Source organism: Bos javanicus, chromosome 17, assembly GCF_032452875.1.
Source record: "Bos javanicus breed banteng chromosome 17, ARS-OSU_banteng_1.0, whole genome shotgun sequence".
Classification (NCBI taxonomy): domain Eukaryota; kingdom Metazoa; phylum Chordata; class Mammalia; order Artiodactyla; family Bovidae; genus Bos; species Bos javanicus.
Genome location: NC_083884.1, coordinates 69113298 through 69138276, shown reverse-complemented (window position 1 = coordinate 69138276; position 24979 = coordinate 69113298). Strand labels below are relative to the sequence as shown.

At 50.8% G+C, this 24979-nt stretch overlaps 2 protein-coding genes across 7 annotated transcripts in view; one reads left to right on the top strand and one right to left on the bottom strand.

The window, feature by feature from the left end:
- Positions 1–8587, top strand: part of THOC5 (THO complex subunit 5) — a 30788-nt gene extending 22201 nt beyond the window's left edge. For all 6 annotated transcript variants that reach the window (XM_061385286.1, XM_061385284.1, XM_061385285.1 and 3 more), the window contains 6 exons: positions 379–493; positions 1902–2005; positions 2152–2239; positions 4721–4836; positions 5493–5683; positions 8390–8587. In XM_061385286.1, the coding sequence (XP_061241270.1) occupies positions 379–493; positions 1902–2005; positions 2152–2239; positions 4721–4836; positions 5493–5683; positions 8390–8453 (678 nt within the window). In that variant the 3' untranslated portion in view covers positions 8454–8587. The remainder of the gene's footprint in view (positions 1–378; positions 494–1901; positions 2006–2151; positions 2240–4720; positions 4837–5492; positions 5684–8389) is intronic.
- An 8562-nt stretch (positions 8588–17149) lies between these two features.
- Positions 17150–24969, bottom strand: NEFH (neurofilament heavy chain). The gene is made up of 4 exons (XM_061385280.1): positions 24038–24969; positions 22001–22200; positions 20944–21068; positions 17150–19810 (listed from the first exon to the last, which is right to left on the bottom strand). The coding sequence occupies exons 1-4, from the start codon at positions 24897–24899 to the stop codon at positions 17752–17754; spliced, it is 3246 nt and encodes a 1081-aa protein (XP_061241264.1). The 5' UTR covers positions 24900–24969; the 3' UTR covers positions 17150–17751.
- Between the last annotated feature and the right edge of the window lie 10 nt (positions 24970–24979).

Below are 24979 nucleotides of genomic sequence, written 5' to 3'. Positions count from 1 at the left end.
CTTTTGCTTTCACCCTGAGCCTATTACCCGCCCAGGTCAAAGTAACTTGGATCCTTGCCCTGCATGTCCCATGGCTCCCGGTGCTCCTTCTCCTTGGTCTTATGTACAAAGGTACCAGAAATGAACCCCAGGGCAACTGGCACCTCAGCAGAAGCCTTCCTTTCCCCCAGCCTCTTAAGATCCCAGCAGCTTGTATCATTCCTGCTGGGACTTGGTTTCTGGCCCCCACTTTAGGGAGACCCTACTATCCCCAGAAGACATCTACGCCAGGACGTGGGTGGTCCTGGCCGCCACAGGCAGGCGGGCCCTGGGAGAGAGGGGTGGCAGGAGGAAGGCACAGGGAGCACTCACGCGTGTGCTGTGCTCTGTCACCCACAGCACACTGTGATCACAGACCACTCTCTGAGCGCCAGTCACATGGAGACCACCATGAAACTGCTGAAGACCAGGGTGCAGTCCCGCCTCGCCCTCCACAAGCAGTTTGCCTCCCTGGGTAAGCGGTGTTAGTCAGGGTTGTGGCCTGAGCCACTCAGCACAAGGACAAAGACCACGGAGCCCCGCGCTCAGACATCTCGAATCCTGATGACAGAGTCGGCTGGCTCCCTGGCTCTTGCTGAAGAGAGGTGTTAGCTGGGCCACTGGGGAGAGCTCTAGGCCACCAAGCAGAGGTGTGAGCTCCCCGCAGGGCTACAAGGCTGTCTCGGCCCGCCCAGAGCCTTTAGGGAGTCCATCTTAATGGATTGGTCTGGAGCACTGGTCGGGAGCACTCATGCTAGGTCAGCGCATGGCAGACTTTGCTGTGCATTTTAACGGAACCTCATTCATTCGGGGTCGCCAGTGTAGTGCTGGGGAAGGAGCCACGAGCACAAGACAGAGCCCTGCTTCTGCAGAGCTTGGGCTCGGCTTACTTGAATACAGCTGTTCCGTGACCCATGCCTCCTCCCTCCATTGACTCCTGAGCTGACATCCTCCAGGCCGGGGCTGAGCCCAGGGTTCACCATAAGCTCCCAAGTGATTCTGATCCTTGACCAAGATGGTGGCCATGTGGGGGCTTCTCGTTTATTCATTCTGTAAACACTTGTCACAGCCTGTCAGGCACGAGTGAAGGAGGGTTAAGATCTTTCCAATCTGAAAAAAGCCGCTCAGGGCTTCCCTGGTGGTCCAGTGGTTAAGACTTCACCTTCCATCGCAGAGGGTGCAGGTTCTATCTCTGACCGGGGAGCTAAGATCCCGCATGCCTTGCAGCCAAAAATCCAAAACAAAACAGAAGCCATATTATAACAAATTCAATAAGGACCTTAAAAGTGGTCCACGTCAAAAAAAAGAGCCACTGTCAGGAAAGGCTTTGAGTTCCCAGCACCCGTCTGGAGGCCCCACATGGACTCTGGTTTCTCTAGGCTCCCCATCAGCATTGTGGAGTTTGTTTTGTCCCAAGGTTGGATAATTGTCATCCTGGATAGCGTGGACCATGTTGGCATATTTGCTTATTGAAACACCAGCAGGAATTAGCCCTGGAGCAGCCCTCCTGCTCTTCTCTAGAGTGACTGGCAAGGAAGACTTAAATCCTTCCTCGTACAAGGTCAGCTGCGAGAACAGCCCTCTCGGCTATTTGATCTAATTAACACTCACTGCCACAGAGGCACCTCATTGGTTCTGGCTGCAGGGGGTTTTCCTTTGCATTGAGGATGAAGCGCTTCGAGCGCTGGGACTGGGTCCCGCCGCAAGCACAAGCACTGGGCGAAGGTCAGGCTGACGTGCCTCCATTCCTGGCCCGTGTTGACCTGAGTACCGAGTGTACCTAGACAGCCAGCAGGGCCATCTGAGCCCTTCAGAGGGTGGCGGTTACCCAGCTGTGGCGGCCGATTTCCACCTGTGACGCCCCCTGTCCTGCTCTCTCTTAGAGCATGGCATTGTCCCGGTCACTAGCGACTGCCACTACCTCTTCCCTGCAAAGGTCGTCTCTCGCCTGGTGAAGTGGGTGACGATTGCCCATGAGGACTACACGGTAGGTGTTGGCGGGGGCGACAGGCCACCGTTACTGTCCTGGGGACAGCAGACCCGTGTCTCCTTTCTGTTGCTGCTCCTCCCGAAGGGCGGGGCAGTCTGACAGGAGGCACCAACAGCTCACCCCCCTGTCCTTGGTGACTTCAGGAGCTGCATTTCACCAAAGACATCGTAGAGGCGGGACTGGCCGGGGACACCAATCTCTACTACATGGCACTCGTGGAGAGGGGCACAGGTAACCACTCTGCTGATGACAGTGGCTCTAGGTGAGGGGAGCCGCTGAGAATCAAACCTTCCTGGGAGCTGGCCCAAGGAAGCTAAAGATCTGAACTCCTGCCTCAGGGACTTAGCAGTCTCGGCTGTGAGAGGCAGCGTTCAGCCAGGACTTGTTCTGCAACAGTCCCGCCTCAGCTAATCGTCACCACGGTCCCGGCGCTGGTGACGTTCCCGCTCTGTAGGTGATGCTCAGTCACACACCCAGTCAAATCTCTGAGCCTGAGTTCTGAGCCCCTTTGCTTCATTACCCTTAGAATCAGAGACCTGCTCGTCCTCTCTTCAAGGTAGGGCTGTCACTCTCAGGCTGTGAAGCGCAGGACTCTCCTCCCTCTTTGCAGTCCCTGCACTCACTTGGGGAGGCATTGAGAGCTCTGACTCCTCACCTCTGTCCTGGCATCTGATCGGCCAAAGCTTCCAGCTGGACCCACCCCGATAGCGCCTGTGGGGCTGTCGTCCAGCCCCAGCCTCTGCGGGTCTGGCTCAGCCTGCTGGATCCCACCCCAGAGGCTCAGTGCTGAGGCTGCAGGGCGGAGGGAGTTGTCTGTAGTTCCAAGATAGTGTGAGAAATGAAAGGTTAAACACTCTTTGATGTTCACGTTTCTCTACCCCTGTTTCTTCACTTTGCATGTTTTTAGAAATATTCTGAGGAAATTAGATAACTTCAGATACAGTGGAGGCTCCTTGATCCCACTTCATTCTCACCCTCATGATGGGTGACTGCTGTTTGGAATTTTGCGTTTACTTTCTGTCTTCTCTCCTTTTAAAAAATACTCAAACCTCATCCCTAAACAACGCAGAGTGCTGTTTTGAAAGGGCACAGAAAACTATGCATCCAAGAAATTTCCAAGCCCCGAGAGTGGGAAATCATTGAAGACATCGCTTTTGCTTCCTGGATGAGGGGAACAGAGCTTGGAAAAATAACAAATATCCTGTATTCATACAAAGGATGAATGTAATCATTTAAATTTTTATTAGGTGTGTTGTAATAGAATTTGAAAACTTAAGAGTGAACTTTAAATAAATAAGTGGACAATAATTTCATAGTATGGATTAAAAACAAAAAAATTGGTGGACGAGAGATAAACCCAGAAATACATTCAAAACTATTATGACAGAAACAACAGTAAAATGTCACTTTTCCATAAATGTTGTGACTGTCAGGGTAGAGTTATCTTAACCTACACTCTCTTGTTCTCTATTAATTTATTCGAATTACTAGTGGATGAGAGTTCATTCCCTCCGCCCCCATAAATAATGAAAAAGGGTGACTAAGCACTTAGCTCATTGATGGAGAGGTTATCGTATTGAAAAAGACAAAGGCTGTCACCAGAGAAAAAATAAGTATGTTAAAAAATACAAATATCTCATTTAATGATTATGAACACAGCTTTGGTACCAGGTAGCTCTGGTTAAACTCAGCACTGCTGTTTTGCGGCTGTTTGATGATTTTTAGGAAGTTTCTGTCAGAGCCTCCGTTTCTTTAACTGAAATGGGATGAGAATCGTTATCAGAATGAAATAAAATGTGGGCAAAAGGGCTCAGCACTGTGCTCGGAAAACAGTAGGTGCTCGGTAAACGCTGGTTATCAAAAAGCTTCACGTAACAAGATAGATAAAGAACAGAGAAAATACATTTGACTATAATGTGACATCTGGCATACAAGATTGTTGAAAACCAGACAGGGCGCCTTCACTGGGAAAATCCTTAACCTGCTGGCAAATAAATGCCAGTTAAAACAGACTTCTGTCAAAGTAGTAAATAGAACTGGGCAAACCAGACTCAGGATTCCCCACATCTCTGTGTCCTGAGGCCCAGTCACAGGACCTCCCCTTCTGCAGCCTGACAGTACCACTTTGGAGTTTCTAGGCGGAAAGTAATGGAGAAGGCAGTGGCACCCCACTCCAGTACTCTTGCCTGGAAAATCCCATGGACGGAGGAGCCTGGTGGGCTGCAGTCCATGGGGTCGCTAAGAGTTGGACACGACTGAGCGACTTCACTTTCACTTTTCACTTTCATACACTGGAGAAGGAAATGGCAACCCACTCCAGTGTTCTTGCCTGGAGAATCCCATGGACGGGGAGCCTGGTGGGCTGCAGTCCATGGGGTCGCTAAGAGTTGGACACGAGTGAGTGACTTCACTTTCACTTTTCACTTTCATGCACTGGAGAAGGAAATGGCAACCCACTCCAGTGTTCTTGCCTGGAGAATCCCAGGGACGGGGGAGCCTGGTGGGCTGCCGTCTACGGGGTCGCACAGAGTCGGACACGACTGAAGCGACTTAGCAGCAGCAGGCGGAAAGTAAAAGTTGGTAGCAGAGTGTGCTCTGAGCACCTGGACTAATGTGAGACACAGAGCTGGCCTCAGGGTTCCAGCAGGGAGGTGGTCGTGGCTGGCAAGCCGGCTCTCAACTGCGTTTTCCTCCTCTCCCCACCTTTCCCAGCTAAGCTCCAGGCTGCTGTGGTGCTGAACCCTGGCTACTCCTCCATCCCACCCATTTTCCAGCTCTGTCTGAACTGGAAAGGGGAGAAAACCAACAACAACGATGACAATATTCGGGTAAGGTCCTCAGAGGGTGATGGGAGGAGCAGGGAGAGCCTCCTTAGGCCGGGGTGGGGGGCGGTGGGGCAGAACCAGTAGTAGCTGGGGTCTTGGCACTGGCGCAGTTCCAGGGCAGATGCTGCTGGGATTGTAGAATGTGCTAGAGGCTGCAAGGTGTAGTGAAGTGCTCAGACCCCTGTCAGCCCCTTACTAGCCTGGGATCCACAGGTTCACCCTGCTTATAAAACAGGGCTAATACAAGACCAGCCTTGAAAGGTCATTTCAGGCTTATGTGGAAATGTAAAACGAACAAGAACGAGACGGAGTATGAAATCGTTGCCCGTGTTAATTACTGTTATGGCCATGGATCTGACTCCATAGCCAAGGAGCACACTTTGAAACCTAACACTTTCCCATTTGGATCTGATCTTGAGATTCTTCCTCTGTCCATCTTGCTCTTTTTGGCTGTGGACATGCAAGGCAGGAAATGTTCCAGGTCAGATCAGGAAGACTCCATTGTCTTGAGGAGCGGGCGCCTCAGGACAAGCCAGCCTGGCTTGATCTGCAGAGGCCCAGGCTCGGTTCTTGTGAAACCATGAGACCCAGCTGGCCTGCAAGTGGTGCTGAGTTTCTGGCTTCCCCTCCCTGCCCGCCCCCCACCACCCCCGCCATAGGCCATGGAGAGCGAGGTCAACGTGTGCTACAAGGAGCTGTGCGGCCCGCGGCCCGGCCACCAGCTTCTGACCAACCAGCTGCAGCGCCTGTGCGTGCTGCTGGACGTCTACCTGGAGACAGAGAGCCATGACGACAGCGTGGAGGGGCCCAAGGAATTTCCCCAGGAGAAGATGTGTCTGCGGCTTTTCAGGTGAGGGACAGGGCCCCGGGACCTCCAGCCCTGCCTCTCACAGGGACGTGGGGCAGAGTGAGCCTGGCACAGAGGGCACATGTGTCCTCAGGTGCTCTGGTGTCCTTTCACTGGAAATTAACATCTTGCTGCCAGATTTCCCGGAGAGAGCTCACTTCCTCCTTCCTAAAACTTGCCTGTGGCCCCTGTCCTATCAGCCCAGCCCAGTCCAGTTAGTTCATCACATGTACACCCCAGAGGTGGGCCTCATGCTGCGTGAGCAAGAGGACTTGACTACACTTCCTTTTCTCTGCTTTCTGTGGGAGCCAGTAGGTTTTTTATGATTCAAATGAACTTTGTAAACTACAGAGAACACAGGGATGTCCTCAATAGATGCAGGCTGTAGCCCTGTATACAGACTAGACATGCCTTCCCCCAGTCCCCAGAGTCTGCTGTACTCCCTGCGGCGCTCCCACATCCAGGAGGACCACAGCTGTAGGCAGTCAGGCGTCACAGAGGAGCCAGCTGTGAAATCACACACACACTGCGGCCTCTGCTGCCTGCTCACCAGCTGGGTGACTGAAGGAGCCACTTCAGCTCAGCTCTGAGCCTTTCCCAAAGGCTGAAATGGAAGCTTTACCTTCTAACTTGTGACGAAGCAGAGGTAGTTCACGTAGACCTTCCAGAATGGATCTTGGCACAGACGGAGCCTCAGAAAATGCCCGCAGGCCCTGGCGGCTTGGTATTTAGTGTGTCTGCAGGCCCCGCACTTCTGGCTGCTTTTCCTTCCGCTTTGGTGTTGGGTCCTTTCCTTCCCTTTCATCCCTTAATTCATGGTCTTGTTCTTTGAGTCCATTTCAGAACCCCGGAGCCCACACTCCTCAGGCATCCCTTCCCTTTGGGGCAGGAGTCTGGGGAGGAATGGTGTCACAAAGGGCTATAGTCTGTATCCAGTGAGGACATCGCTGTGTTCTCTAACAGTCTGGAAGGTGCCTTGCCCGCCTTCACCTTCTCACACAGCCGGCCTCCGCCCCTGGAGGCTGTCCCACGTCCTCCCGCCTCCGTCTGGCGCCTCCACCTGGCCTGGCTTCTTGTGCTAGTTGATAATAGCCAGCTCCAGCCCCGCTGTGGCTGCAAGGTGGAGCTGACGGCTAGGTGGCGCTGTGTTCTGGGCTTGCTCTCCCTGGTCTGTCTTAAGTGAGACCTCAGCTCTTCCCCGCGCCCGCCTGCTGTAGCTCGTTTCCAAGGTGGAAATTCTCACGCAGCCAGTGTCTGTTCTTTGCTGTCTGGTGGTTCCCACAGGACCCGTTTCCTGAACTGCTTTGTTCTCCAGGCTGTGCTCGTCTGTCACTGTGTTCTGGGAAGGTGCTCCTTTGGCTACCCAGATCCAGTTAATTCCATGACTGATGAGATGTGGGATGTGAGATTCTTGGTTGGAGTCTCCCTGACCACTGGGATCAGGTCAAGGGCCTGGGCTGCAAAGGGCTGGCCTGGGCCGCAGGACACTCGAGGTCTGGCTCTGCCTGGGGCTGGCTACCTTCAGGCTGTGGGGTCTCCATCAGCTGTATGCCTCAATTTACCTGACTTGACTCTGTACCCTTCTAGTGTTGGGAAGGTTCATGACATCATTTTAAGAAAAGACTTTGGGGCCAGAAAAGCCTGGGTTGATTGCAGCTGCTGCCTGTGTGATCTGGGTCTGAAGCTCTTGAGCTTCAGATTCCTCATCAGTAAAACTGTATCCACTCAGGTGGTGTTGGTAGCATGAAATTAAACCAGGGGAGCCTGTCAAGTGCCAAGCACGGTCCAGGCAGAATAAGCCCTCCTTTAAGTCCGTTCTGTGCAGTGTGGCAAAAATGATATACAGTCTTCTCCCTCCGGCAGACACCCACACTACCTCTCACCCTCCCTCCCTCAGACCAAGATCCAAGGTGTCACCTTCTGGTTGCCACTGAAAGTCAGTCACAGGCAGAAGAATGAGAGAGGCCCTTTAGCGGGACATTGTTCACCATGCAGTCGTGTGGAAAAGAACCCTGCGTGAAGTTTTTGCCCAGGGGCCCAAGACTTGAGCTGAAGCACCTAAATGTCACAGGGTCCAGGCTTTGGCTGTGATTGTTAGCCTCTTGTGCCAGCAGGCTGTAGCATCAGACCTGGTTTTGAATTTGGTCTGTGAGACTCTCTGACTGTCTAATATCAGGTGGTTCACATCCCTAAGCCTGCATTCATTTAAAATCTTTGAAATGAAAGAAATAGCATCTCTGAAGTAGCAAGTATAAACACAAGGCCCTTGGCAGGCGCTTAGTACAGATTCTTTTCCCATGTAAACTCCTACCTGCATGGGAATCTCCCTACAAAGGAGGATTTTAAATTTATATTTTTTTAATCATAGATGTAAATAAAAAATGTTTATTATTAAACATAAAAACAGCAACAAACTTGCATAACAACACTGTAAACAGTGAGGGTGCCCACGCCCCCTGCCCCGTGAAGTGCCTGTCGTCAGTGGGCACTTCCAGGCTCATGTGGGCACTTCATGCCTTCGGGGGCACATGAAGACGTTTTTTCAGAACTGCTGTCATATCTTTCATACTGTTCTGTGGTCTGCTTTCCTTACACCAGTCTTTTATTTTTTTCCTTCACAGCTTCATAGTAGTCCCTTGTGTGGATACATTCGTTATATCAGCCCAAAGGTTATGGTGTTAACTGGCCTCCCTTCTCCTATTTCTCTAGGGGTCCCAGCAGGATAAAGCCATTTAAATATAACCACCCTCAAGGATTCTTCAGCCATCGTTGACGTCGCTCTCGGCCTGTTTCGCCGCAGACCCTAAGTGCTGCGCCTCTGCTTCCGGTTCGGGCGCACACGTGGCTCTTGATAGTCTCCCAGGACAGGTTTTCTATTTGTAGCCTATTAAAATGTCACCTGACCAAGTGGCCTTTGTCTGCGGCTCCTTGGGGAGAGGGGGTGGCTTTGCAGTCCGAGAGGGCAGGTGGGAGCGAGGCACGGCGTGAAAGCGCACATGGGGATAGCTTTCCTGGCTGGCCAAGAACAGCAGAGAGAACCGTTCCAGCTCTGCAGCAGACCCTCACTGTCTTCACGTTTGTCATCCAAGTCCCCGCTGTTAGCGGGTGGCAGGGGAAGCCAAAGTCAGCCTAGTAGAAAAACCAAAAGCTCTTCTTCCCCCGTCCCCTCACTCTTTGACCCTGTCGGTGTCTCCAGCAGCCAAATTCCCCTGGCTGGTGGATGTTGCAAACATCTGACAGCACAACGAAAACAGACAAATATGTCCCAGAGAACAACCGTGGATCTTGCAGGTGCCATGGAGTCGATGAGAGTGATGCCGGAGGGTCTCGGGCAGGGCTGCTGTCCAGTGATGCTCTGGCAGCGTGAGAGCCGGGGACTCCAGAGGAGAGGCTTCAGGGTGACGGCACGAAGGAACCTCAGGAAATACTGGTTTGATGCTCAGAGGATTAGGAGAAGTCCTGAGGAAATAGGTAACGCCCTCTAAAATGTTTAAAAAACTATCTCCTTTATAATTCTGCAAAAGTCAGACAGAAACAGAGGATAGCCTACAGTGCTCTTAAACAGTTTTGTCAGAAAAATTATGCCCCATCCCCCCACCAAAAAATCAATACTCAACTCCTGGTTTATTTTGAGAAATAAGATACAAAGATGTAAAAAATATTGAAGCATTATTACAGAGTTGCAGGTATAAAGTTCACTAATTAGAAAATGAAATAAAGTTTTATTTTTCCAGCTTTATTGAGATATAATTGACATATAACTGTGTAAGTTTAAGTTGTACAGAGGGATCATGATACATGATACATTGAGAAATGATTATTGCAATAAGGTTAACACATCCATCACCTTACATAGATGAGGCAGGGAGGAGATTGGTGTGGGGCTAAGAACTTTGGAGATCTATTCTTTTAGCAGTTTTCAACATACATAAATCTAACAACAAAAAAAATTGATGTACTTAAATCTTATTTACCATGATATTCCCAATCACATGGATTTTTTCCTTCCCATAACACACTTTGAAGTTTGGTTTGGTGAAGTTTGGTTTCCACTATAAATGGAATTTTTTTAGATTTTTTTTTCCCCATTATGGACCATTTTTAAAGTCTTTGTTGATTTTATTACAATCTTAACTTCTATTTTATGTTCTGGCTTTTTGGCCACAAGGCAAATGGGATCTTCGCTCCCAAACCAGGGGTTTGAACCCGCACCCCCTGCATTGGAAGGTGAAGTCTTAACCACTGGACCGCCAGGAAGGGCCCCTCTAAATGGGATTTTACCAGTTGCCCTTGGATACTGTGGACCTCTGGTATAAGAGCTGTTTGCTCCTATCTTCTCAGCTGATTTCTGAGTATCCCTGTGACAAGGATTTTCTGAGGCAGAACCTAGGAGGTTCTTGGCCTCCCCAGGGCCCTGCTCTTTACTGACAGAAGCCTGAGCCCAGTGAGAAGAGAAGGCTCCTCCGGGGCTTCTCCCTCCCCTCGGCCTGGATCATTCCTTTAAATTCTAGAGGTAGATGCTCTCCAGCCCACGGGTCCTCAAACTGTATTGTGTGTGAGAATCACGCACCCTGGGAGCGACTAGAAACACGTCCCCACGCCCCACTCTAATATTTGGACTCGGTCGACCTCAGATGGGCCAGGGAAGTGTATTTTTAACGAGCTCCCCAGGTACACTTTGTCCTAGTCTCTTTTTGGAAGTCACTGCACTTTCCGCATTTTTTCTCGTGACTCCTCCAGTGATACAGTAATGATTCCCTGTAAGAAGCACCCCTCTTGTGTCTCTTGCCTGAACCTCCAGGCACTTCTTTCTCTCCTGTACTGAGATTTCTTTGTCTTTTCCCTGACCTACTTGCCTGAGACGATTTCTGCCGGCATCCCCCTCGGTCTGGCCACCTTCAGGCCTTGCATCTCACCGCCTGTGCTGAATAAGATTGAAATGGGGCCTAAAAATAGTTCCTTTGATGGCCCCTGCATTGCAGCCTCTACTCTGTTCTCGACTGGAAGGCGGCCAGACTGACTCAGCACACAAGCTCGGCTCTTGAGAGCTGGGACAAGGTTGTAGAGACAGCCTGTGAGGGCTGGGAGGAGGCTCTGCTTCCTGGGCAGAAGATGTCAGAGCCAGTCACCCTCTAGAAGAGGTTTTCCCCTCTTCAAGGGAGCAAACTGAACAAAAGAATCCTTTGGCCTTAAGAACTAGGGTTCTAAAACTAGCGAGAAGCCCAAGACAATCCAGCCCCTTTGAGCTACTGAACCAAGCCATTTGTATCTCCAGTGGGCAGATTAGGGGGAAGGGGCCTGGCTTGGGAGGACCTCAAAGCTTCCTTCTTGGCCTTGAGCTTCTCTGAACCACATCCCATACAGCAGCCCCTTTCTGTCATCCTCCTACACCTTGGTCTCAGCCCAGGGTCCTTGCCATTTTAAAGCTGCTACCCATGTTCTTGCTTTCTCAGTATCTCCTAGTCTCTCTCGTCCCTTTTTCCAAGCTTGTTCCCTGCCAATTATTTTCTCAGCAAATACTCCAAAGACCCCTTCTGTTTTAAGAGCATTCCTGCTGATCACAAAGCTAAAAACCTTATCCATAGAATGAAGCAGAGCTGCCTAGGCTTCCAAAGGAACTTTCCTCCCTGTCTGCGTAGCCCCAGCTCTGGCCTTTCCATGGTATTAGCAGCCTCTCTGTTGAGATCAAAGAGGTGTCAGGCATCTACTTTGTGTCAGGCCCCGTGCTAATTATGATTTTACATTCACTGTCCTGTTTAATTACAACACATGGCCAAGGGTTCACATTCCCTACATGTTTACAAATGTTAGGAAACAGGCTCAGAGGGTTAAATGACTTGTCCGTTGCTCACAGGGTTCTTTAACTGCCCACCCAAGGTGCGAGCCCAGCAAGGTTTACCTGCCTCCAAGGCTTCCCTTTCCACAAGAATAGCTTCAGGCTAGCATAGCTTCAAGCCAGCACTCTCCCTGGGCCATTTGTTCATTTCAACGACACAAGTACGCCAAGAGCACTGTGGTGGTCGAGAGGCGTAGCTTGGCGTCAGACTGTACGCCAAGAGCACTGTGGTGGTCGAGAGGCGTAGCTTGGCGTCAGACTGTACGCCAAGAGCACTGTGGTGGTCGAGAGGCGTAGCTTGGTGTCAGACTGACCAGTGGGTCCATTTCTGCCACAGATATGCTATGTGCATCTTGGTTTTGTTTTTTTTTTCCATTTCCTTCATTTTGTTAAGGGGGTATATTAATTGATTTTCTTATATAGAACCGTCTCACTTGACCATTGTGTATAATTTTTTAAATATGTGATTGGATTTGCCTTTTTGGCATTTGCTGAGGATTTTTATATCTACATTTTGCAAGGGATATTAGTTTGTGATTTTGCTGTGGTTCTTTGACTTTGGCATTAGGGTATCACAGACCTCCAAAGATGAGTTAGAAAGTGTTTCTTCCTCTTTTATTTTTTGAAAGGGTGAGAAGGATTGGTGTTAATTCTTCTCTAAATGTTTGGTAAATTCATCAGTGAAGCCATCAGCCTTAACCTTTCCTTGTGGGTAGTTTTCAAAATACTGCTGCTGCTGCTGCTAAGTCACGTCAGTCGTGTCCAACTCTGTGCAACCCCATAGACGGCAGCCCACCAGGCTCCTCTGTCCCTGGGATTCTCCAGGCAAGAATACTAGAGTGGGTTGCTGTTTCCTTCTCCAGTGCATGCATGCATACTAAGTCGCTTCAGGTGTGTCCGACTCTGTGTGACCCCATGGACGGCAGCCCACCAGGCTCCTCTGTCCACAGAATTCTCCGGGCAAGAATACTGGAGTGGGTTGCCACTTCCCTCTCCCTTTCAAAGTGGTAATTTGTAATTAGTTATTTAATGCCTTACTCTACTTGTAAGGCATGTCTATTCAGATTTTCTGTTTCCTCTTGAGTCAGTTTTCAGTAATTTATGTCTTTTTTAGGAATTTGTTCATTTACTCTAAATTATCTAATGAGTAGACATACAGTTGCTCACAGCATTCCCTAATAATCCTTGTTGTGAAGTCAGTGTTAATGTTCTGTCTTTCAATACTGCTTTTAATAATTTGACTCTTTTCTCTTTTTTTCTTCATTAGTCTAGCTACAGGTTTGTCAATATGGTTGATCTTTCAGAGAACAAATTTTTGGCTTCGTTGATTTTTTTTTCTTATTTTTCAATTCTCTGTTTCATTCGTTTCTACTCAAATCCCGCTTTCAGTTTAGTTCGATCTTTTTCCATTGTCTTAAGGTAGAAAATTAGATTATTGACTTGACATCTTTCTTCTCTTTAAATGGAGGCATTTACAACTATTAAGTTTCACTCTAAGCATTGCTTTAGCTCTGTCCAGCATGTTTTCATATGTTTTATCTTCATTTTCATTCATCTCAGAGCTTTTTCTAATTTCCCTGCCAATTTCTTTTTTGATCTTTTGGCTTTTTAGGAGTGTTTTATTTAACTTTCACATATTTGTGACTTTCCCAAATTTCTTTCTCTTATTAATTGCTAATTTTACTCCATTGTGATTGGAAACATACTTTTCCATTTTCAACCCTTTTAAATTTATCGAGGCTTGTTTATGGCCTAAGATATATGGTCTGTCCTGGAGAATGTTCCATGTGTACTGGAGAAGAAATGTGTATTCTGCTGTTGCATGGAGTGTTCTGTAGATAACCTGTTAGGTCTCATTGACATAAATTACTTTTTACAGTTTTTTTATTTATATGGGTCTTCACTGCTGCTCAGGCTTATCTCCAGTTGCACGGAGCAGGGACTACTCTCTAGTTCAGGCTTTTTGAGATGATTTCTCTTGTTGAGGAGCACAGGCTCTAGGGCGCACAGGCTTCAGGGTGGTGGCTCCCGGATTCTAGAGCGCAGCCTCAGTAGTTGTGGTATGTGGGCTTAGTTACTTCTCAGCTTGTGAGATCTTTCCTGGACCAGGGATCAAAACCCTGTCTCCTGCATTGGCAAGCAGATTCTTTTCCACTGAGCCATCAGGGAAGCCCAATACAAATTATAAATTAAAAAGTTATTTTCTTTTTCTCTGCCACACATTTACTAACATAGACGTAATTTATTTAGCCAATCTCCTGTTATTGTATATTCAAATTATTTTTTCATTTTTCTAAAACATAAAGTGAATATATTTTGTATTTTTACTATTTCTGTACCTGCTTATTTAGGGTACCTTCCTGAAAGCGGCATACTTTCATTATAGTATCTAACCTTTTAAGGATTTTGATACATCTCATTAGGTTGCCTTCCCAGAAAGTTTTTTCAATTTCCTTTCCAACTGTTAGTTCCAGAAAGTTCAGGATTCTCTGCACACCCACGGACAACTGGGTATTGCTGCTTGTTTGGATCTCCTGCTACAAGCGCTCAAGCCACTGTGGACGTTTATCGTTGTTGCTGCCCGACATCCACCCCTTTTCCTTCTGGTGAAGTGAAAAAGTGGAAGGTTCAGTCACTCAGTTGTGTCCCACTCTTTGCAACCCCATGGACTGTAGCCCGCCAGGCTCCTCTGTCCATGCGATTTCCCAGGCAAGAAGACTGGAGTGGGTAGCCATTCCCTTCTCCAGAGGATCTTCCCCACCCAGGTTTCTTCTGGTAACAGTCCTCTAATTTCCTTTCAGAACACACCTCCCAAACTCTTAAGTTTCAGTTTGAGGGACCCAATAAGAACAAACCCTGGACTTTTTCCTGGAATGTTGAAAATGAGTTTTCCCCACCCCCAACCCTGACCTCCAGAGTTTACTAAGCAGATGGGATGTAAGCCTGAAGCTTCTAGAGATCACTTGGAGAAGTCCTGCCTGAGAATGAAGCCTCTATAGAGGACAGCTGAAGGACAGCTGAAGACAGCTGAGAGATGGAGAACGCGTAACAGCATCCTGGGGACATCACTTGAGAATCCCCCTTGGATCTAGCTGTATGTGAAACAAGTCAGCCTTCTTGAACTGCTTGGTTATGTAAGCTAACGTTATATGAATCATTATTAAATATCAGTAGCAAGTATTTTGCTTAAACTAGTTTGTTTTCCCCTAAAAGAATTCCCACTGTCCTCCACACTTGGTAGGACGACTCTTCCCACCCACTCTGATGTTGGATAAAAGCACATGGATTGCTTTTAGCCTATGAAGTGTTGCCAGATGAGCCCTGTATCACTTGTGGGTAGATGCTTGAAGAGTGAGCCCGTGCCTGGTTTGCCACATCCACTCACTCCTGCCTCAGTGAACTTGGAAGCCTGCGTCTAGATGGATCCCCTGTTAGCTGGGTCTGTGAGCGACCTACCATGATCAGAGACCCCTGCCAGCCCACCCAGGGGTTTATAGCATGAGTGAATAAGATGCTTTCTTTTGTGTTAAGCCAGTGAGATGTAGTTTATCGTTACAGACAGAACCTAACCTCTCCTTTCTGAAACAGTCTCCCTGGGGGAAAATGAAGGATGTTCTTCATCAACACAGCTGTATCTGCAGAGCTAACAGCTAGCCAGCAGGAAGGGCACATCCTCCCAAAGCAGTCGGCTCCTTCCACATTCCACCCGCGTCCCCCAGGCCTCTAACGTCTGACAAGCAATTCCATAGCAAATTGACTCTATTGGTTTTTCCTAAGGTTTGTTATCCTCCCAGAGGGAGGGTGATTTTGTTTGGCAGATGGTTAAAGTCGGTCTGGTTGGTGTCTGACGGGTGACTCCTGCCTACAGCACTGGGAGCATGTCCATGTAATTTCTGAGAGTAGATTACAAAAAGATGCTGGCTTCTGTTTCACTTGTTCTCCCTTGCTCTCTCACCTGGTCATTCTGCTGGAAGCCAGCTGCCATGTGGTAAGCTGCTCTGAGGATAAGCCTTCAAAAGGCCAGGAGTGGAAAGAGGCCTCTGGCCAACAGCAGAAGAGAGAGGGCATCCTGGTCAGATCCTTCTGCCCTGCCTGTGCCACTTGGGGCTACCATGAGAAGGAGATCATCTAAATACCTCCAGCACTTGGTTTAGGGGTGGCCACGTAACCCGTTCTCACAGAGGATGGCGGCAGGACCGCTGAGTAAGGATAAGCCTGGGTTCTACGGTCAGACAGGCCCAAATTTAAATCCATGCACCACCTCTTCCTGGTTCTGGACTTTGGGCAAGATCTGTTTCTCTAAGCCTCAGATTCCTCGACTGAGAAATGCAAGTTCAATAGCGCTTGCTCCATTGGGCTGTGTTATTAGGCAGTGGACATAAAATGTGTAGTCCAGAGCCCAGTCCTGGGGATGCCCAGTAAGTGGTGACCGAAACTGATGACCTGGATTCTAGTCCGGACAAGTCCCTTCGTGTCTTCTGTAGACATTGGCTGAGGCAATGATTCATGAGAGCCCTTGTAACTCTAATACGTATCATGTTTCCCTATGATGTCAAAGCCACATGATCTATGGAACACATTTTTCCAAAACTTAGTGGCTTAAAACAGCAGAAATCTATCATCCAGGTGCAGTTTAGCTGGGCACTTCTTCCTTAAGGCCTCTCAGAAAGCTACAATTGGTGTCGTCTGGGGCTCAGCAGGGGAGGATCTTTGTCCATGTTCGACAGCGTGGTTGTTGGCAGGATTCGGTTTCTTGTTGTTCTGAGGACGCTTGTTCTTCACTGGCTGTTGGCTCTTTCCACTCCTGGCCTTTTGAAGCCTTATCCTCAGAGCAGCTTACCACATGGCAGCTGGCTTCCAGCAGAATGACCAAGTAAGAGAGCAATGGAGAAGAAGCAAAACAGAAGCCAGAATCTGTTTGTAATCTCCTCTCAGAAATGACATCCCATCACTTTGCCATATTCTAGTTACTAGAAGTTAAGTCATGAGGTCAAACTTTTACACTAAAGACCCCACATAAATCCACATGAGCACTGCAGGTTTCAAAAGCATGTCCAGAGAAGCATGTTGGAGTCCAATTAGGCGACTGTTAACAAATTGTTCCTAATAGTGGTGACTGTAGTCTTCAGTACAGGTGAATTAGCTACATACAGCCCCTCATTCAGAAAGCTCATCCCTCCTTACAAAACAAGGACATATGCAGAGCTCTTAAATAGATGGCTCCGTGTCCCCAGGACCTCACCTGTCCCCAGACTTCAGTGTGCATTAGAACCAAGTGGGAGTCGGTGACGCCTGCAGTGTCCCAGGCCAACCCCTCAGATTCTAATTCAGAGGTTGGTGGAATGAAGGAGTCTGCATGTTTATAAGGTGCCCAGATGCTTATATAGGTGGTACATGGACCTTGTGGAGAAACCACACACCAGGCCACCTGTTTATAAGATTTCAAAGCACTGAGCACAGTGCCTGGGTTTGTGCCCAGGAAATAGCCTGAGGGCAGCCTCGTAACCAGTCCTGGACGTGCAGAAGATTTCCTGTTCCCTCCCAGTCCCGCGCACTCTCAAGTGTAAAATTAAGACCTCCCTTGCCCATCCCCCAGCCCATCCAGGGGAAAGGAAGAAATGACAACAGTCACATTTCTATTTTATAAGCACTTGGTTTTATTGCACAGAAGCAATTGAAAGTGGATTCCAGTGGAAAAGTGCGCCCTGGCGTGGTACAGTGGTCAGCGCCCAGCCCCACCTGCTGCAGCTCTTCTGGGACAGAGAGCTTTAGGCAAGGACTCGACCACCCCTTTGGAAAATAGAAGGCATTCAGGAATAGGTTAAGACATCTCAAGCATAATGTGTTTCTAACTGCTCATTCATTATTGCGGTCATCTGTCAGTTGCACATACAGGAAATAAATGCACTTATTTGGAGAGGAGGGGGCAGTCTGTATAGTCAAGTGTTTACGTGTGGCATTCGGCATATATCACATTCGGCTACATAAGCTATCATAACATAATTGCCCATCGCCTAGGGAGGGTTTGGGCCATGGGGCTGGGAGTTGGGAGGACCCTCTCTTGCTAACATATTGCTAATAGAAATTCCTGTTTGGTGAAGGAGGGCCTGTTGTCTAAGCAGAGTTTCTTCTTAAAGAAAAGAGAGAAAAAAGTGAAAATTTGTGATACTGATCCTTGAGCTCCCAGACCCCCCTGAGTTTCTTTGGCTGCTCTGAACGATCCCTTCTCCCTACCTTACTTCTCTCCCTTGGTGGCCTTATCTTCTGCGGCCTTCTCTGCAGGTCTGCTGTCTTTCTGGTCTGTGCTGGAGGATTTCTCAGCCTTGGCTTTCCCAGGTGTGGAGGCCTCCTTGCCAGGTTCCTTGGCTTGGGCCTCTGTTTTGGGTTTCTCCTCAGGCTTCGTGGCTTCTGTGGCCTTCCCCTCCTTGGCGTCTTTTTTCTCCGGTGCTGCCGGCGTCTCTTCCTTCTTTGGCTTTTCTGCTGCTTTGCTGGGTTCTTTGGGCTTGGCGTCATCTGGTTCCTTCTTGGCCACCTCAGTCTTCTCTTTAGGCTTGGCCTCTTCCTTCCCCTTGGCAGGAGCCTCCTTCTCTGGGGTGGTTGCTTTTTTCTTATCTTCAGCCTCTTCCTTCTTGGCTTCAGCTTTGGGTTCTTTGGGCTTTTCCACAGCAGGCTCCTTCTTCTCCTCGGGCTTTGGAACCTCCTTCTTGGGCACCTCATCTTTCTTGCTGTCCTTCTTCTCCTCAGCTTTGGGTATGGCTGGAGCTTTCTCTTCCTCTGCCTTCTTTGGGGGCTCTTTGGCTCTCACCTCCTGGGGTTTTTCTTCCTCCTTCACAGGGGACTTGGCCTCCTCCTTCTTTGGGACCTCCTTCCCAGGAGCCTTGGCCTCATCCTTCACAGGAGACTTGGCCTTCTCTGGGGATTTGGCCTCCTCCTTGACAGGGCTTTTGGGCTTCTCTGGGGACTTGGCCTCCTCCTTCACAGGGCTTTTGGGCTTCTCTGGGGACTTGGCCTCCTCCTTCACAGGGCTTTTGGGCTTCTCTGGGGACTTGGCCTTCTCTGGGGACTTGGCCTCCTCCTTCGCAGGAGACTTGGCCTTCTCTGGGGACTTGGCCTCCTCCTTCGCAGGAGACTTGGCCTTCTCTGGGGACTTGGCCTCTACTGGGGACTTGGCCTTCTCTGGGGACTTGGCCTCCTCTTTCACAGGAGACTTGGCCTTCTCTGGGGACTTGGCCTCCTCTTTCACAGGAGACTTGGCCTTCTCTGGCGACTTGGCCTCCTCTTTCACAGGAGACTTGGCCTTCTCTGGGGATTTAGCCTCCTCCTTCACAGGAGACTTGGCCTTCTCTGGGGACTTGGCCTCCTCCTTCACAGGAGACTTGGCCTTCTCTGGGGACTTGGCCTCCTCTTTCACAGGAGACTTGGCCTTCTCTGGGGACTTGGCCTCCTCCTTCACAGGAGACTTGGCCTTCTCTGGCGACTTGGCCTCCACTGGAGACTTGGCCTTCTCTGGGGACTTGGCCTCCTCCTTCACAGGAGACTTGGCCTTCTCTGGGGACTTGGCCTCCTCCTTCACAGGGGACTTGGCTTCCACTGGGGACTTGGCCTTCTCTGGGGACTTGGCCTCTTCCTTCACAGGGGACTTGGCTTTCTCTGGGGACTTGGCCTTCTCTGGGGACTTGGCCTCCTCCTTCTCTGGGGATTTGGCCTCCACTGGGGATTTGACCTTCTCTGGGGACTTGGCCTCTTCCTTCATGGGGGACTTGGCCTTTTCTGGAGACTTGGCCTCCACTGGGGACTTGGCCTTCTCTGGGGATTTGGCTTCTTCCTTCACAGGGGACTTGGCCTTCTCTGGGGACTTGGCCTCCACGGGGGACTTGGCCTTCTCAGGGGACTTCACCTCAGCTGGTGACTTGGCCTCTTCCTTCTGTGGGGACTTGGCCTCCTCCTTCACAGGGGACTTGGCCTTCTCTGGGGACTTGGCCTCGGCTGGTGACTTGGCCTCCTCCTTCTCTGGGGATGCAGCCTCTTCTGCTGGGGGAGACTTTACTGCTTCTCCTTCCTCCTCTTTGGCCTCTTTCTCTTCTTCTTCAGTCACTTCTTCAGTCACTTGGACCTCCTCTGTCTGTTCCTCCACAATCACAGTTTCCTTCTCTGACTTTTCTACCATCTTGATCTTCTCTTCACTTTTGACTTTGATGTGAGTGGACACGGAGGGGATCTTGGGGAGTCCTTCTGGAAGGAGGAAAGGACTCGGGCCAAAGCCAATTCGACATTCTTCACCCTCCAGGAGTTTTCTGCAGAATGGATAATGAAACATGTTACTATTAACTCAAAGTCGATCACTGAGGTAGGGGGCTTCCTGGGTTACTCCGAAGACCCCCTGTGTGTAGTGATACATAGTTTGGTGGAAGAAGGGATGTGAATGGTGGGCACTTAGACTGGAGGAGATCACTAGCAGATCATCCCAAGGACTACCAGAATCTGTACCCCAATGGCATTGCTCTTGTTTTAATTCAACTAAGGCTACCACTTATTAAACTTTTTTTCCTCTGAAAAATGGCCCTCAAGAGAGAACGCCTATATTAACAAAATTTACATGTATTGTCCCTCAAAATGTTGTTTAAGAGAAAGGGGGGAGTATGAGCAAGAAATTCCACATTTATAAACCTGGGCTTTAAAGGTATTAGAATGTTCCCATTTGAATTTCAAGGCTCTGTTGTTATATTCTCATCCTTTGAATTTTAGGAATAGAGTAGGGACAGAGTTCCTACACTTTCCTACCCACTAGAAGTGTGACCTTATTAGCAAAGCCATTCAAACTCTTCAAGCCTCAGTCTCCTCATTGGTAAAAACAGGGTCATTAAGAGTTTCTACCTCAGAGGGTGGTTTCAATGAAATAATGAATGAAAAGAATCTCTTTAAGAGGTAGAGTCGTAAAGGTCCTTGACAACTCAAGTCCCTCCTTTCTCTCCCAAGACAGGCCTCTGGCTGGCTGAATCTGAGAAGAGGGTGGGGAGCTTTAACCCTCTAAATCACTGTCAGACCCTCTAAGTCGCGCTCAAGATATTTGCTTCTCAGAAGACAGAACAATGGTGGCCAGGACTCGGGGGAGGGAGGGGAAGGGATCAGGGAGTTCTTGTTTAATGAGCACCGAATTTCAGTGTGGGAAGACGAAAAGTGTTCTGGAGGTAGATGATAGTGATGACTGGACGGCAATGTAAATAGTTTTAATGCCACTGAACCGTAGGCTTTAAAATGGCTAAACGGTAAATTTTATGCTGTATACATTTCACAATAGTAAGAAAAAAAATTTTTTTTTTTGGTCTCTAAGACAGCAGGCTACCTCACTGCAGATCTTAAAATCCAAGGCTTCTCCTTCTAAGAACACAAGGGCTCCCACCACCCAAAGGCCCCCCGGCCCCCTCACCTGTAAGCAGCGATCTCAATGTCCAGAGCCATCTTGACATTGAGTAGATCCTGGTACTCTCGGAGCTGGGCTGCCATCTCCCACTTGGTGTTCCTCAGCTCTGCATCCAGCTGCTGGATGGCCTCCTGGGGAGGAGAAGTCACACATGCATTGCTGTCAGTCACCATGGAGACCTCGGCACCAGCGAGGCTGGAGTGGGCTCTGCAAACCCAAAGAGGCCCAGGCCAGCCCCACCTTGTGAAAGCTTCGGGACCTCATTCATGGACCCGGAACAAACATCCCACTGTGTGTATAACCTCAGCCTGGGGAGTGTTCTGGAATGGAACACGCCAGACACTGACCATGGCTACCACAGGTCATTGGGATGATGGGTGAATTTTTACAGATCTTAAGCTTAGAAAGGGCTCAGTGGGAACTTGTCTGCTTTGGCTCCCTGTTGTCTGCCCAGTGCTCCAAAGCACCTGCACAGTAAAGGCTCGGGAGGCAACTGCCGTTGATGGCTGAGACCATGCACAGAAGCACGCTAAGCACGAGCTGAGGCTTCTCCCCGACCCAAGCCCCAGAGCCACTGCTTAAAGGCAACCACCGTGGCTGATCAAAAAGCAGCCTCTTTTTCTACAACAACCACATACTGCTTGTATAATAAGTTCTCTAAAAGAATTTTTAGACACTTTCTTTCAATCATTGTCTTTAGTGGGAGGTATCTACTGAGGCCTTCCCAGGCTGTCCTCACTCAGACACTGGTTACTGTTTACTGAACACCCACCAGGACCAAGACTCTGCTGTCTCTCACTCATCTCATGAGAAGTTCATCTCTCTCTTTAATCTTCATAGCTCTGCAAAGGAGGCTTTTTTTTTTTTTTAATTGCATTGAGAGAATTCAGTCACAGAGAGAGGCAGATAACTTTCTTAGGGTCACACAGCTAGAAAGACATACAGGTACCCCTGGCATGTCTGACTCTAAGGCCTATGCTCTCCACTCAAAGAGGGACAGTGACTTGTCCAGGGTCACCCAGCAAGGTTAGGTGGTCTGGCTTTCTGCCCCACCCCTGCCCACCTGGTAGGATGCGATGTCAGCCTGGTGACGGTCCTCCAGCTCAGAGCGCTGCCTCTCCAGTGAGTCCTTGGTGCTTTTGAGCGTCTCCAGCTCTGTGGTCCTGGCCTGCAGCTGGCGCCGGTACTCAGATATCTCCTCCTGTGCTGAGCGCATGGCGTCTGTGTTCACCTTGGCTGCCTCGGACAGTCGGTCCAGCCTCACTGGGGGGGAGAGAGGCAGGGCACAGGGTTAGACACAACGATTTGGAAGGGGCCACACGCGGGTTAAGGACCTCCTGAGTGCCAGGGGCTATTGTGGATGCTTCACTCATCCTCTCCTGTGTGACAGGCGGATGACACTGTCCAAGGCCAGCAGGCCAGTTTGAGCAGCAGGACTGGGGTTCAAATCTAGTGTGTATCTGGCTCCAAAGATCACACCCCGACTCCCCAAACGCAGGCCTCAGGTCCTGCACAGCAAAGAAGCCCCTATTTCTTCTGGCCCTTCTGGTTCACCTCCCCAACAAAGGCTGGCAGTGCGGGGGGTTATGAAACCTGGCCCATGGAGCTTAACCTCAAGCTTGGGGTTGAACAAATCAATGAGCCTATGACCTTTAGAGGCATTAGGGCTCTGGGAGCCATGGAGCCATAGCAGAGCCCAAATCCCTGTGGAGTCTGAGGCCCGTGTGCCAGCTCCTCTGTCCCTTCCTCCCCCTGGCTGCGCGTTCTCTAGCACAGGAGCCCCTGTGCCCATGGCAGCCACACCCTGGCTCCTGTGAGCAACAGGCTGCAGGTTCCCAGAAGGCTTCAGGGGCCAGAGTGGGTCTGGAGATCTAGTGTGAACCTCCTGACTGTGAGCATCCTGAATCCTGAGATAATGATACCCAGGACCTGAGTCTTAGGAGCTGAGGAGGAAGAGTGATCCAGAAGTCCTGGGATGGTCTGCCAGGGTGAAGAGCAAAGTCCAAGAGGGCAGCTTGCTCTGGGAGGAGCCTTGCTGCTGCAGAGATGGGGGAGGGGTGGTTCTGCTACCGCAGAGGAGAGGCAGGAACCAGAAAAGCCATGCACCCAAACCCCAGCTTTTCTGGTTTTCCCTCCTAGTGCTTCCAGAGACTTAGAGACCATCCAAATGGGTGAGGATTCTTACCCACTGTGTATCACAGGCTTCTCTGAAAATCACTGAAGCCTCTGTGCCCTCTCCCAAGAACAATGCAGAAGTTTTAAGGAGCGTGGAACGCCCCAGGGTAAGAAGCCCAGTCGGTCCATTCCCCTTCTAATCCCAAAAGGAATGAAAACCAGAGAGGGCAGAGTGTGGGTCAAAGTCACCCTGCGGGTGTTGGACACAGCTTCAGAGCTGCAGCAGCTGCACCCTAGCTGACTCAGGGTGGCGTGGAGGTGGGGGAGGGAGATAGATTTGGGAGGCTCCCAGCTTTCAGGAAGGGGAGAGAGGACATTCAAGGGCCCCCTGGCCCCTTCAGCCTCACACACCAATTGGTTGTAATGATGGCCTTCCTGGGGAGAGGGAATGTGAGAATGACTCACCCTCTCTGACTGTGGCGGGGAGGGGCCTGATAGGTGTCAGGAGAATGGGGTCCCCTGCAGTGTGCAGAAGAGGGGGATGGGCAGCATTGGACGGGGAAGGGATGTTACTTTGAGGGGCAATGAGGGACCTCCCCGGCCCCAACGACTAGAAGCCGGCGCCGCTTTGGAGCGGAAGAGGGAACCTGTTGGAAGTGGGGCTGACTCACAGTCGAGGGGTTACCCTGACTTGGGAGAAGGAGCAGAGAGGACTGAGAATTGAAGGACAGATACAAGGACCCTGTAGAAGGCCAAAGGAGAACCTAGAGTGGGGAGGAAGAGGCGGGGAGTGCCGCACAAAAGACCCAGAGTAAAACTGTTTTTTAGCTAAGGGGCGTGCCCTTTGCTGGGGGAACCTGAGCAACCGCACCATCCAACCAGCCCTCTAGGCCGACTCCACCGACCCCCTAGGTCACACCACCCTGCCTCTCGATGTCCGACCACTAGGGGGCGCCCCTCCTCCCTGCCCCCCGCGCCTGCAAACCTCGGAACCACTCCTCGGACTGAAGCGTGCTCTGCACCGTGTGGCCTTCAAGCTGCGCGCGGATCTCGCGCAGGGCAGACGTCACGTCGCACTTGAGGGCATCGCGCGCCTCGGCCTGCGTCTGCGCGGCGCTGCTGCTCTGGATCTGGCCGAGCAGCTCGCCCACCTCCTCCTGGTGGTGACGCCGCAGGTAGCCGCACTCTTCCTGCAGGGCTTGTGCCTTCTTCTGCAGCTCGACGCGCGCCGCCTCGGCCTCCTGCGCAAAGCGGGCCAGTGCGCGCGTCGCTGCCTCGGCCTCCTCGCGCTGCCGGGCCTCGTCGTCCAGGCGCTGGCGCACGTGCGCGATGTCCTCCAGCAGGTGCTCCTGCTCCAGGCGCAGCTGGCCGCGAGCCGCGCCCAAGCGCAGCACTGCGCCGCGCATCTCGCGCACCTCGCGCTCGTACAGCTCGCCCATGGCTGCGCGGCCCGCCTGCTGCTGCCGCAGCGCCGCCGCCTCGCCCTCCAGGCTGCGGTTATGCGCCTCGAGCTGCCGCACCTTGTCGATGTAGCCCGCGAAGCGGTCGTTCAGCACCTGCAGCTGCTCCTTCTCACTGCGCGCCACCACCACGCAGCCCTCCGGTCCGTTGCTCAGGGTGTCTAGCGAGTCGGTGCTGGAGGTAGTCCCGGCGCCTCGGAAGCGGCTCGGGGAGGCCGACACGGAGCTCACGGAGGTCCGCGCCCATGAGTGGAATCCGCTGGAGGAGCCGGCTGCAGAGCGCGCTCCGCCCGCGCCGCCTTTGCGAGCCAGTGCATAGTGCAAGCTGCCGCCTCCGTGGAGCGGCGCGAAGGCGCCCAGCAGCGCGTCGGCGCCGCTGAAGCTCATCGTGGCCGGAGCGGGTGCGGCCACCGGCGGAGAAGGAGCCCTGAGGCTAGGAGGAGGCGGGCGACACTGCGGCACCTCCG

Excerpts from the sequence above, each read along its gene's own strand:
- NEFH (XM_061385280.1), bottom strand. The coding sequence starts at position 24,899 with ATGAGCTTCAGCGGCGCCGACGCGCTGCTGGGCGCCTTCGCGCCGCTC. Across the intron at positions 22,201-24,037 it reads GTCCGAGGAGTGGTTCCGAG|TGAGGCTGGACCGACTGTCC; the intron begins GTTTGCAGGCGC and ends TCTCCCCCCCAG. Across the intron at positions 21,069-22,000 it reads CTGACATCGCATCCTACCAG|GAGGCCATCCAGCAGCTGGA; the intron begins GTGGGCAGGGGT and ends TCTCCTCCCCAG.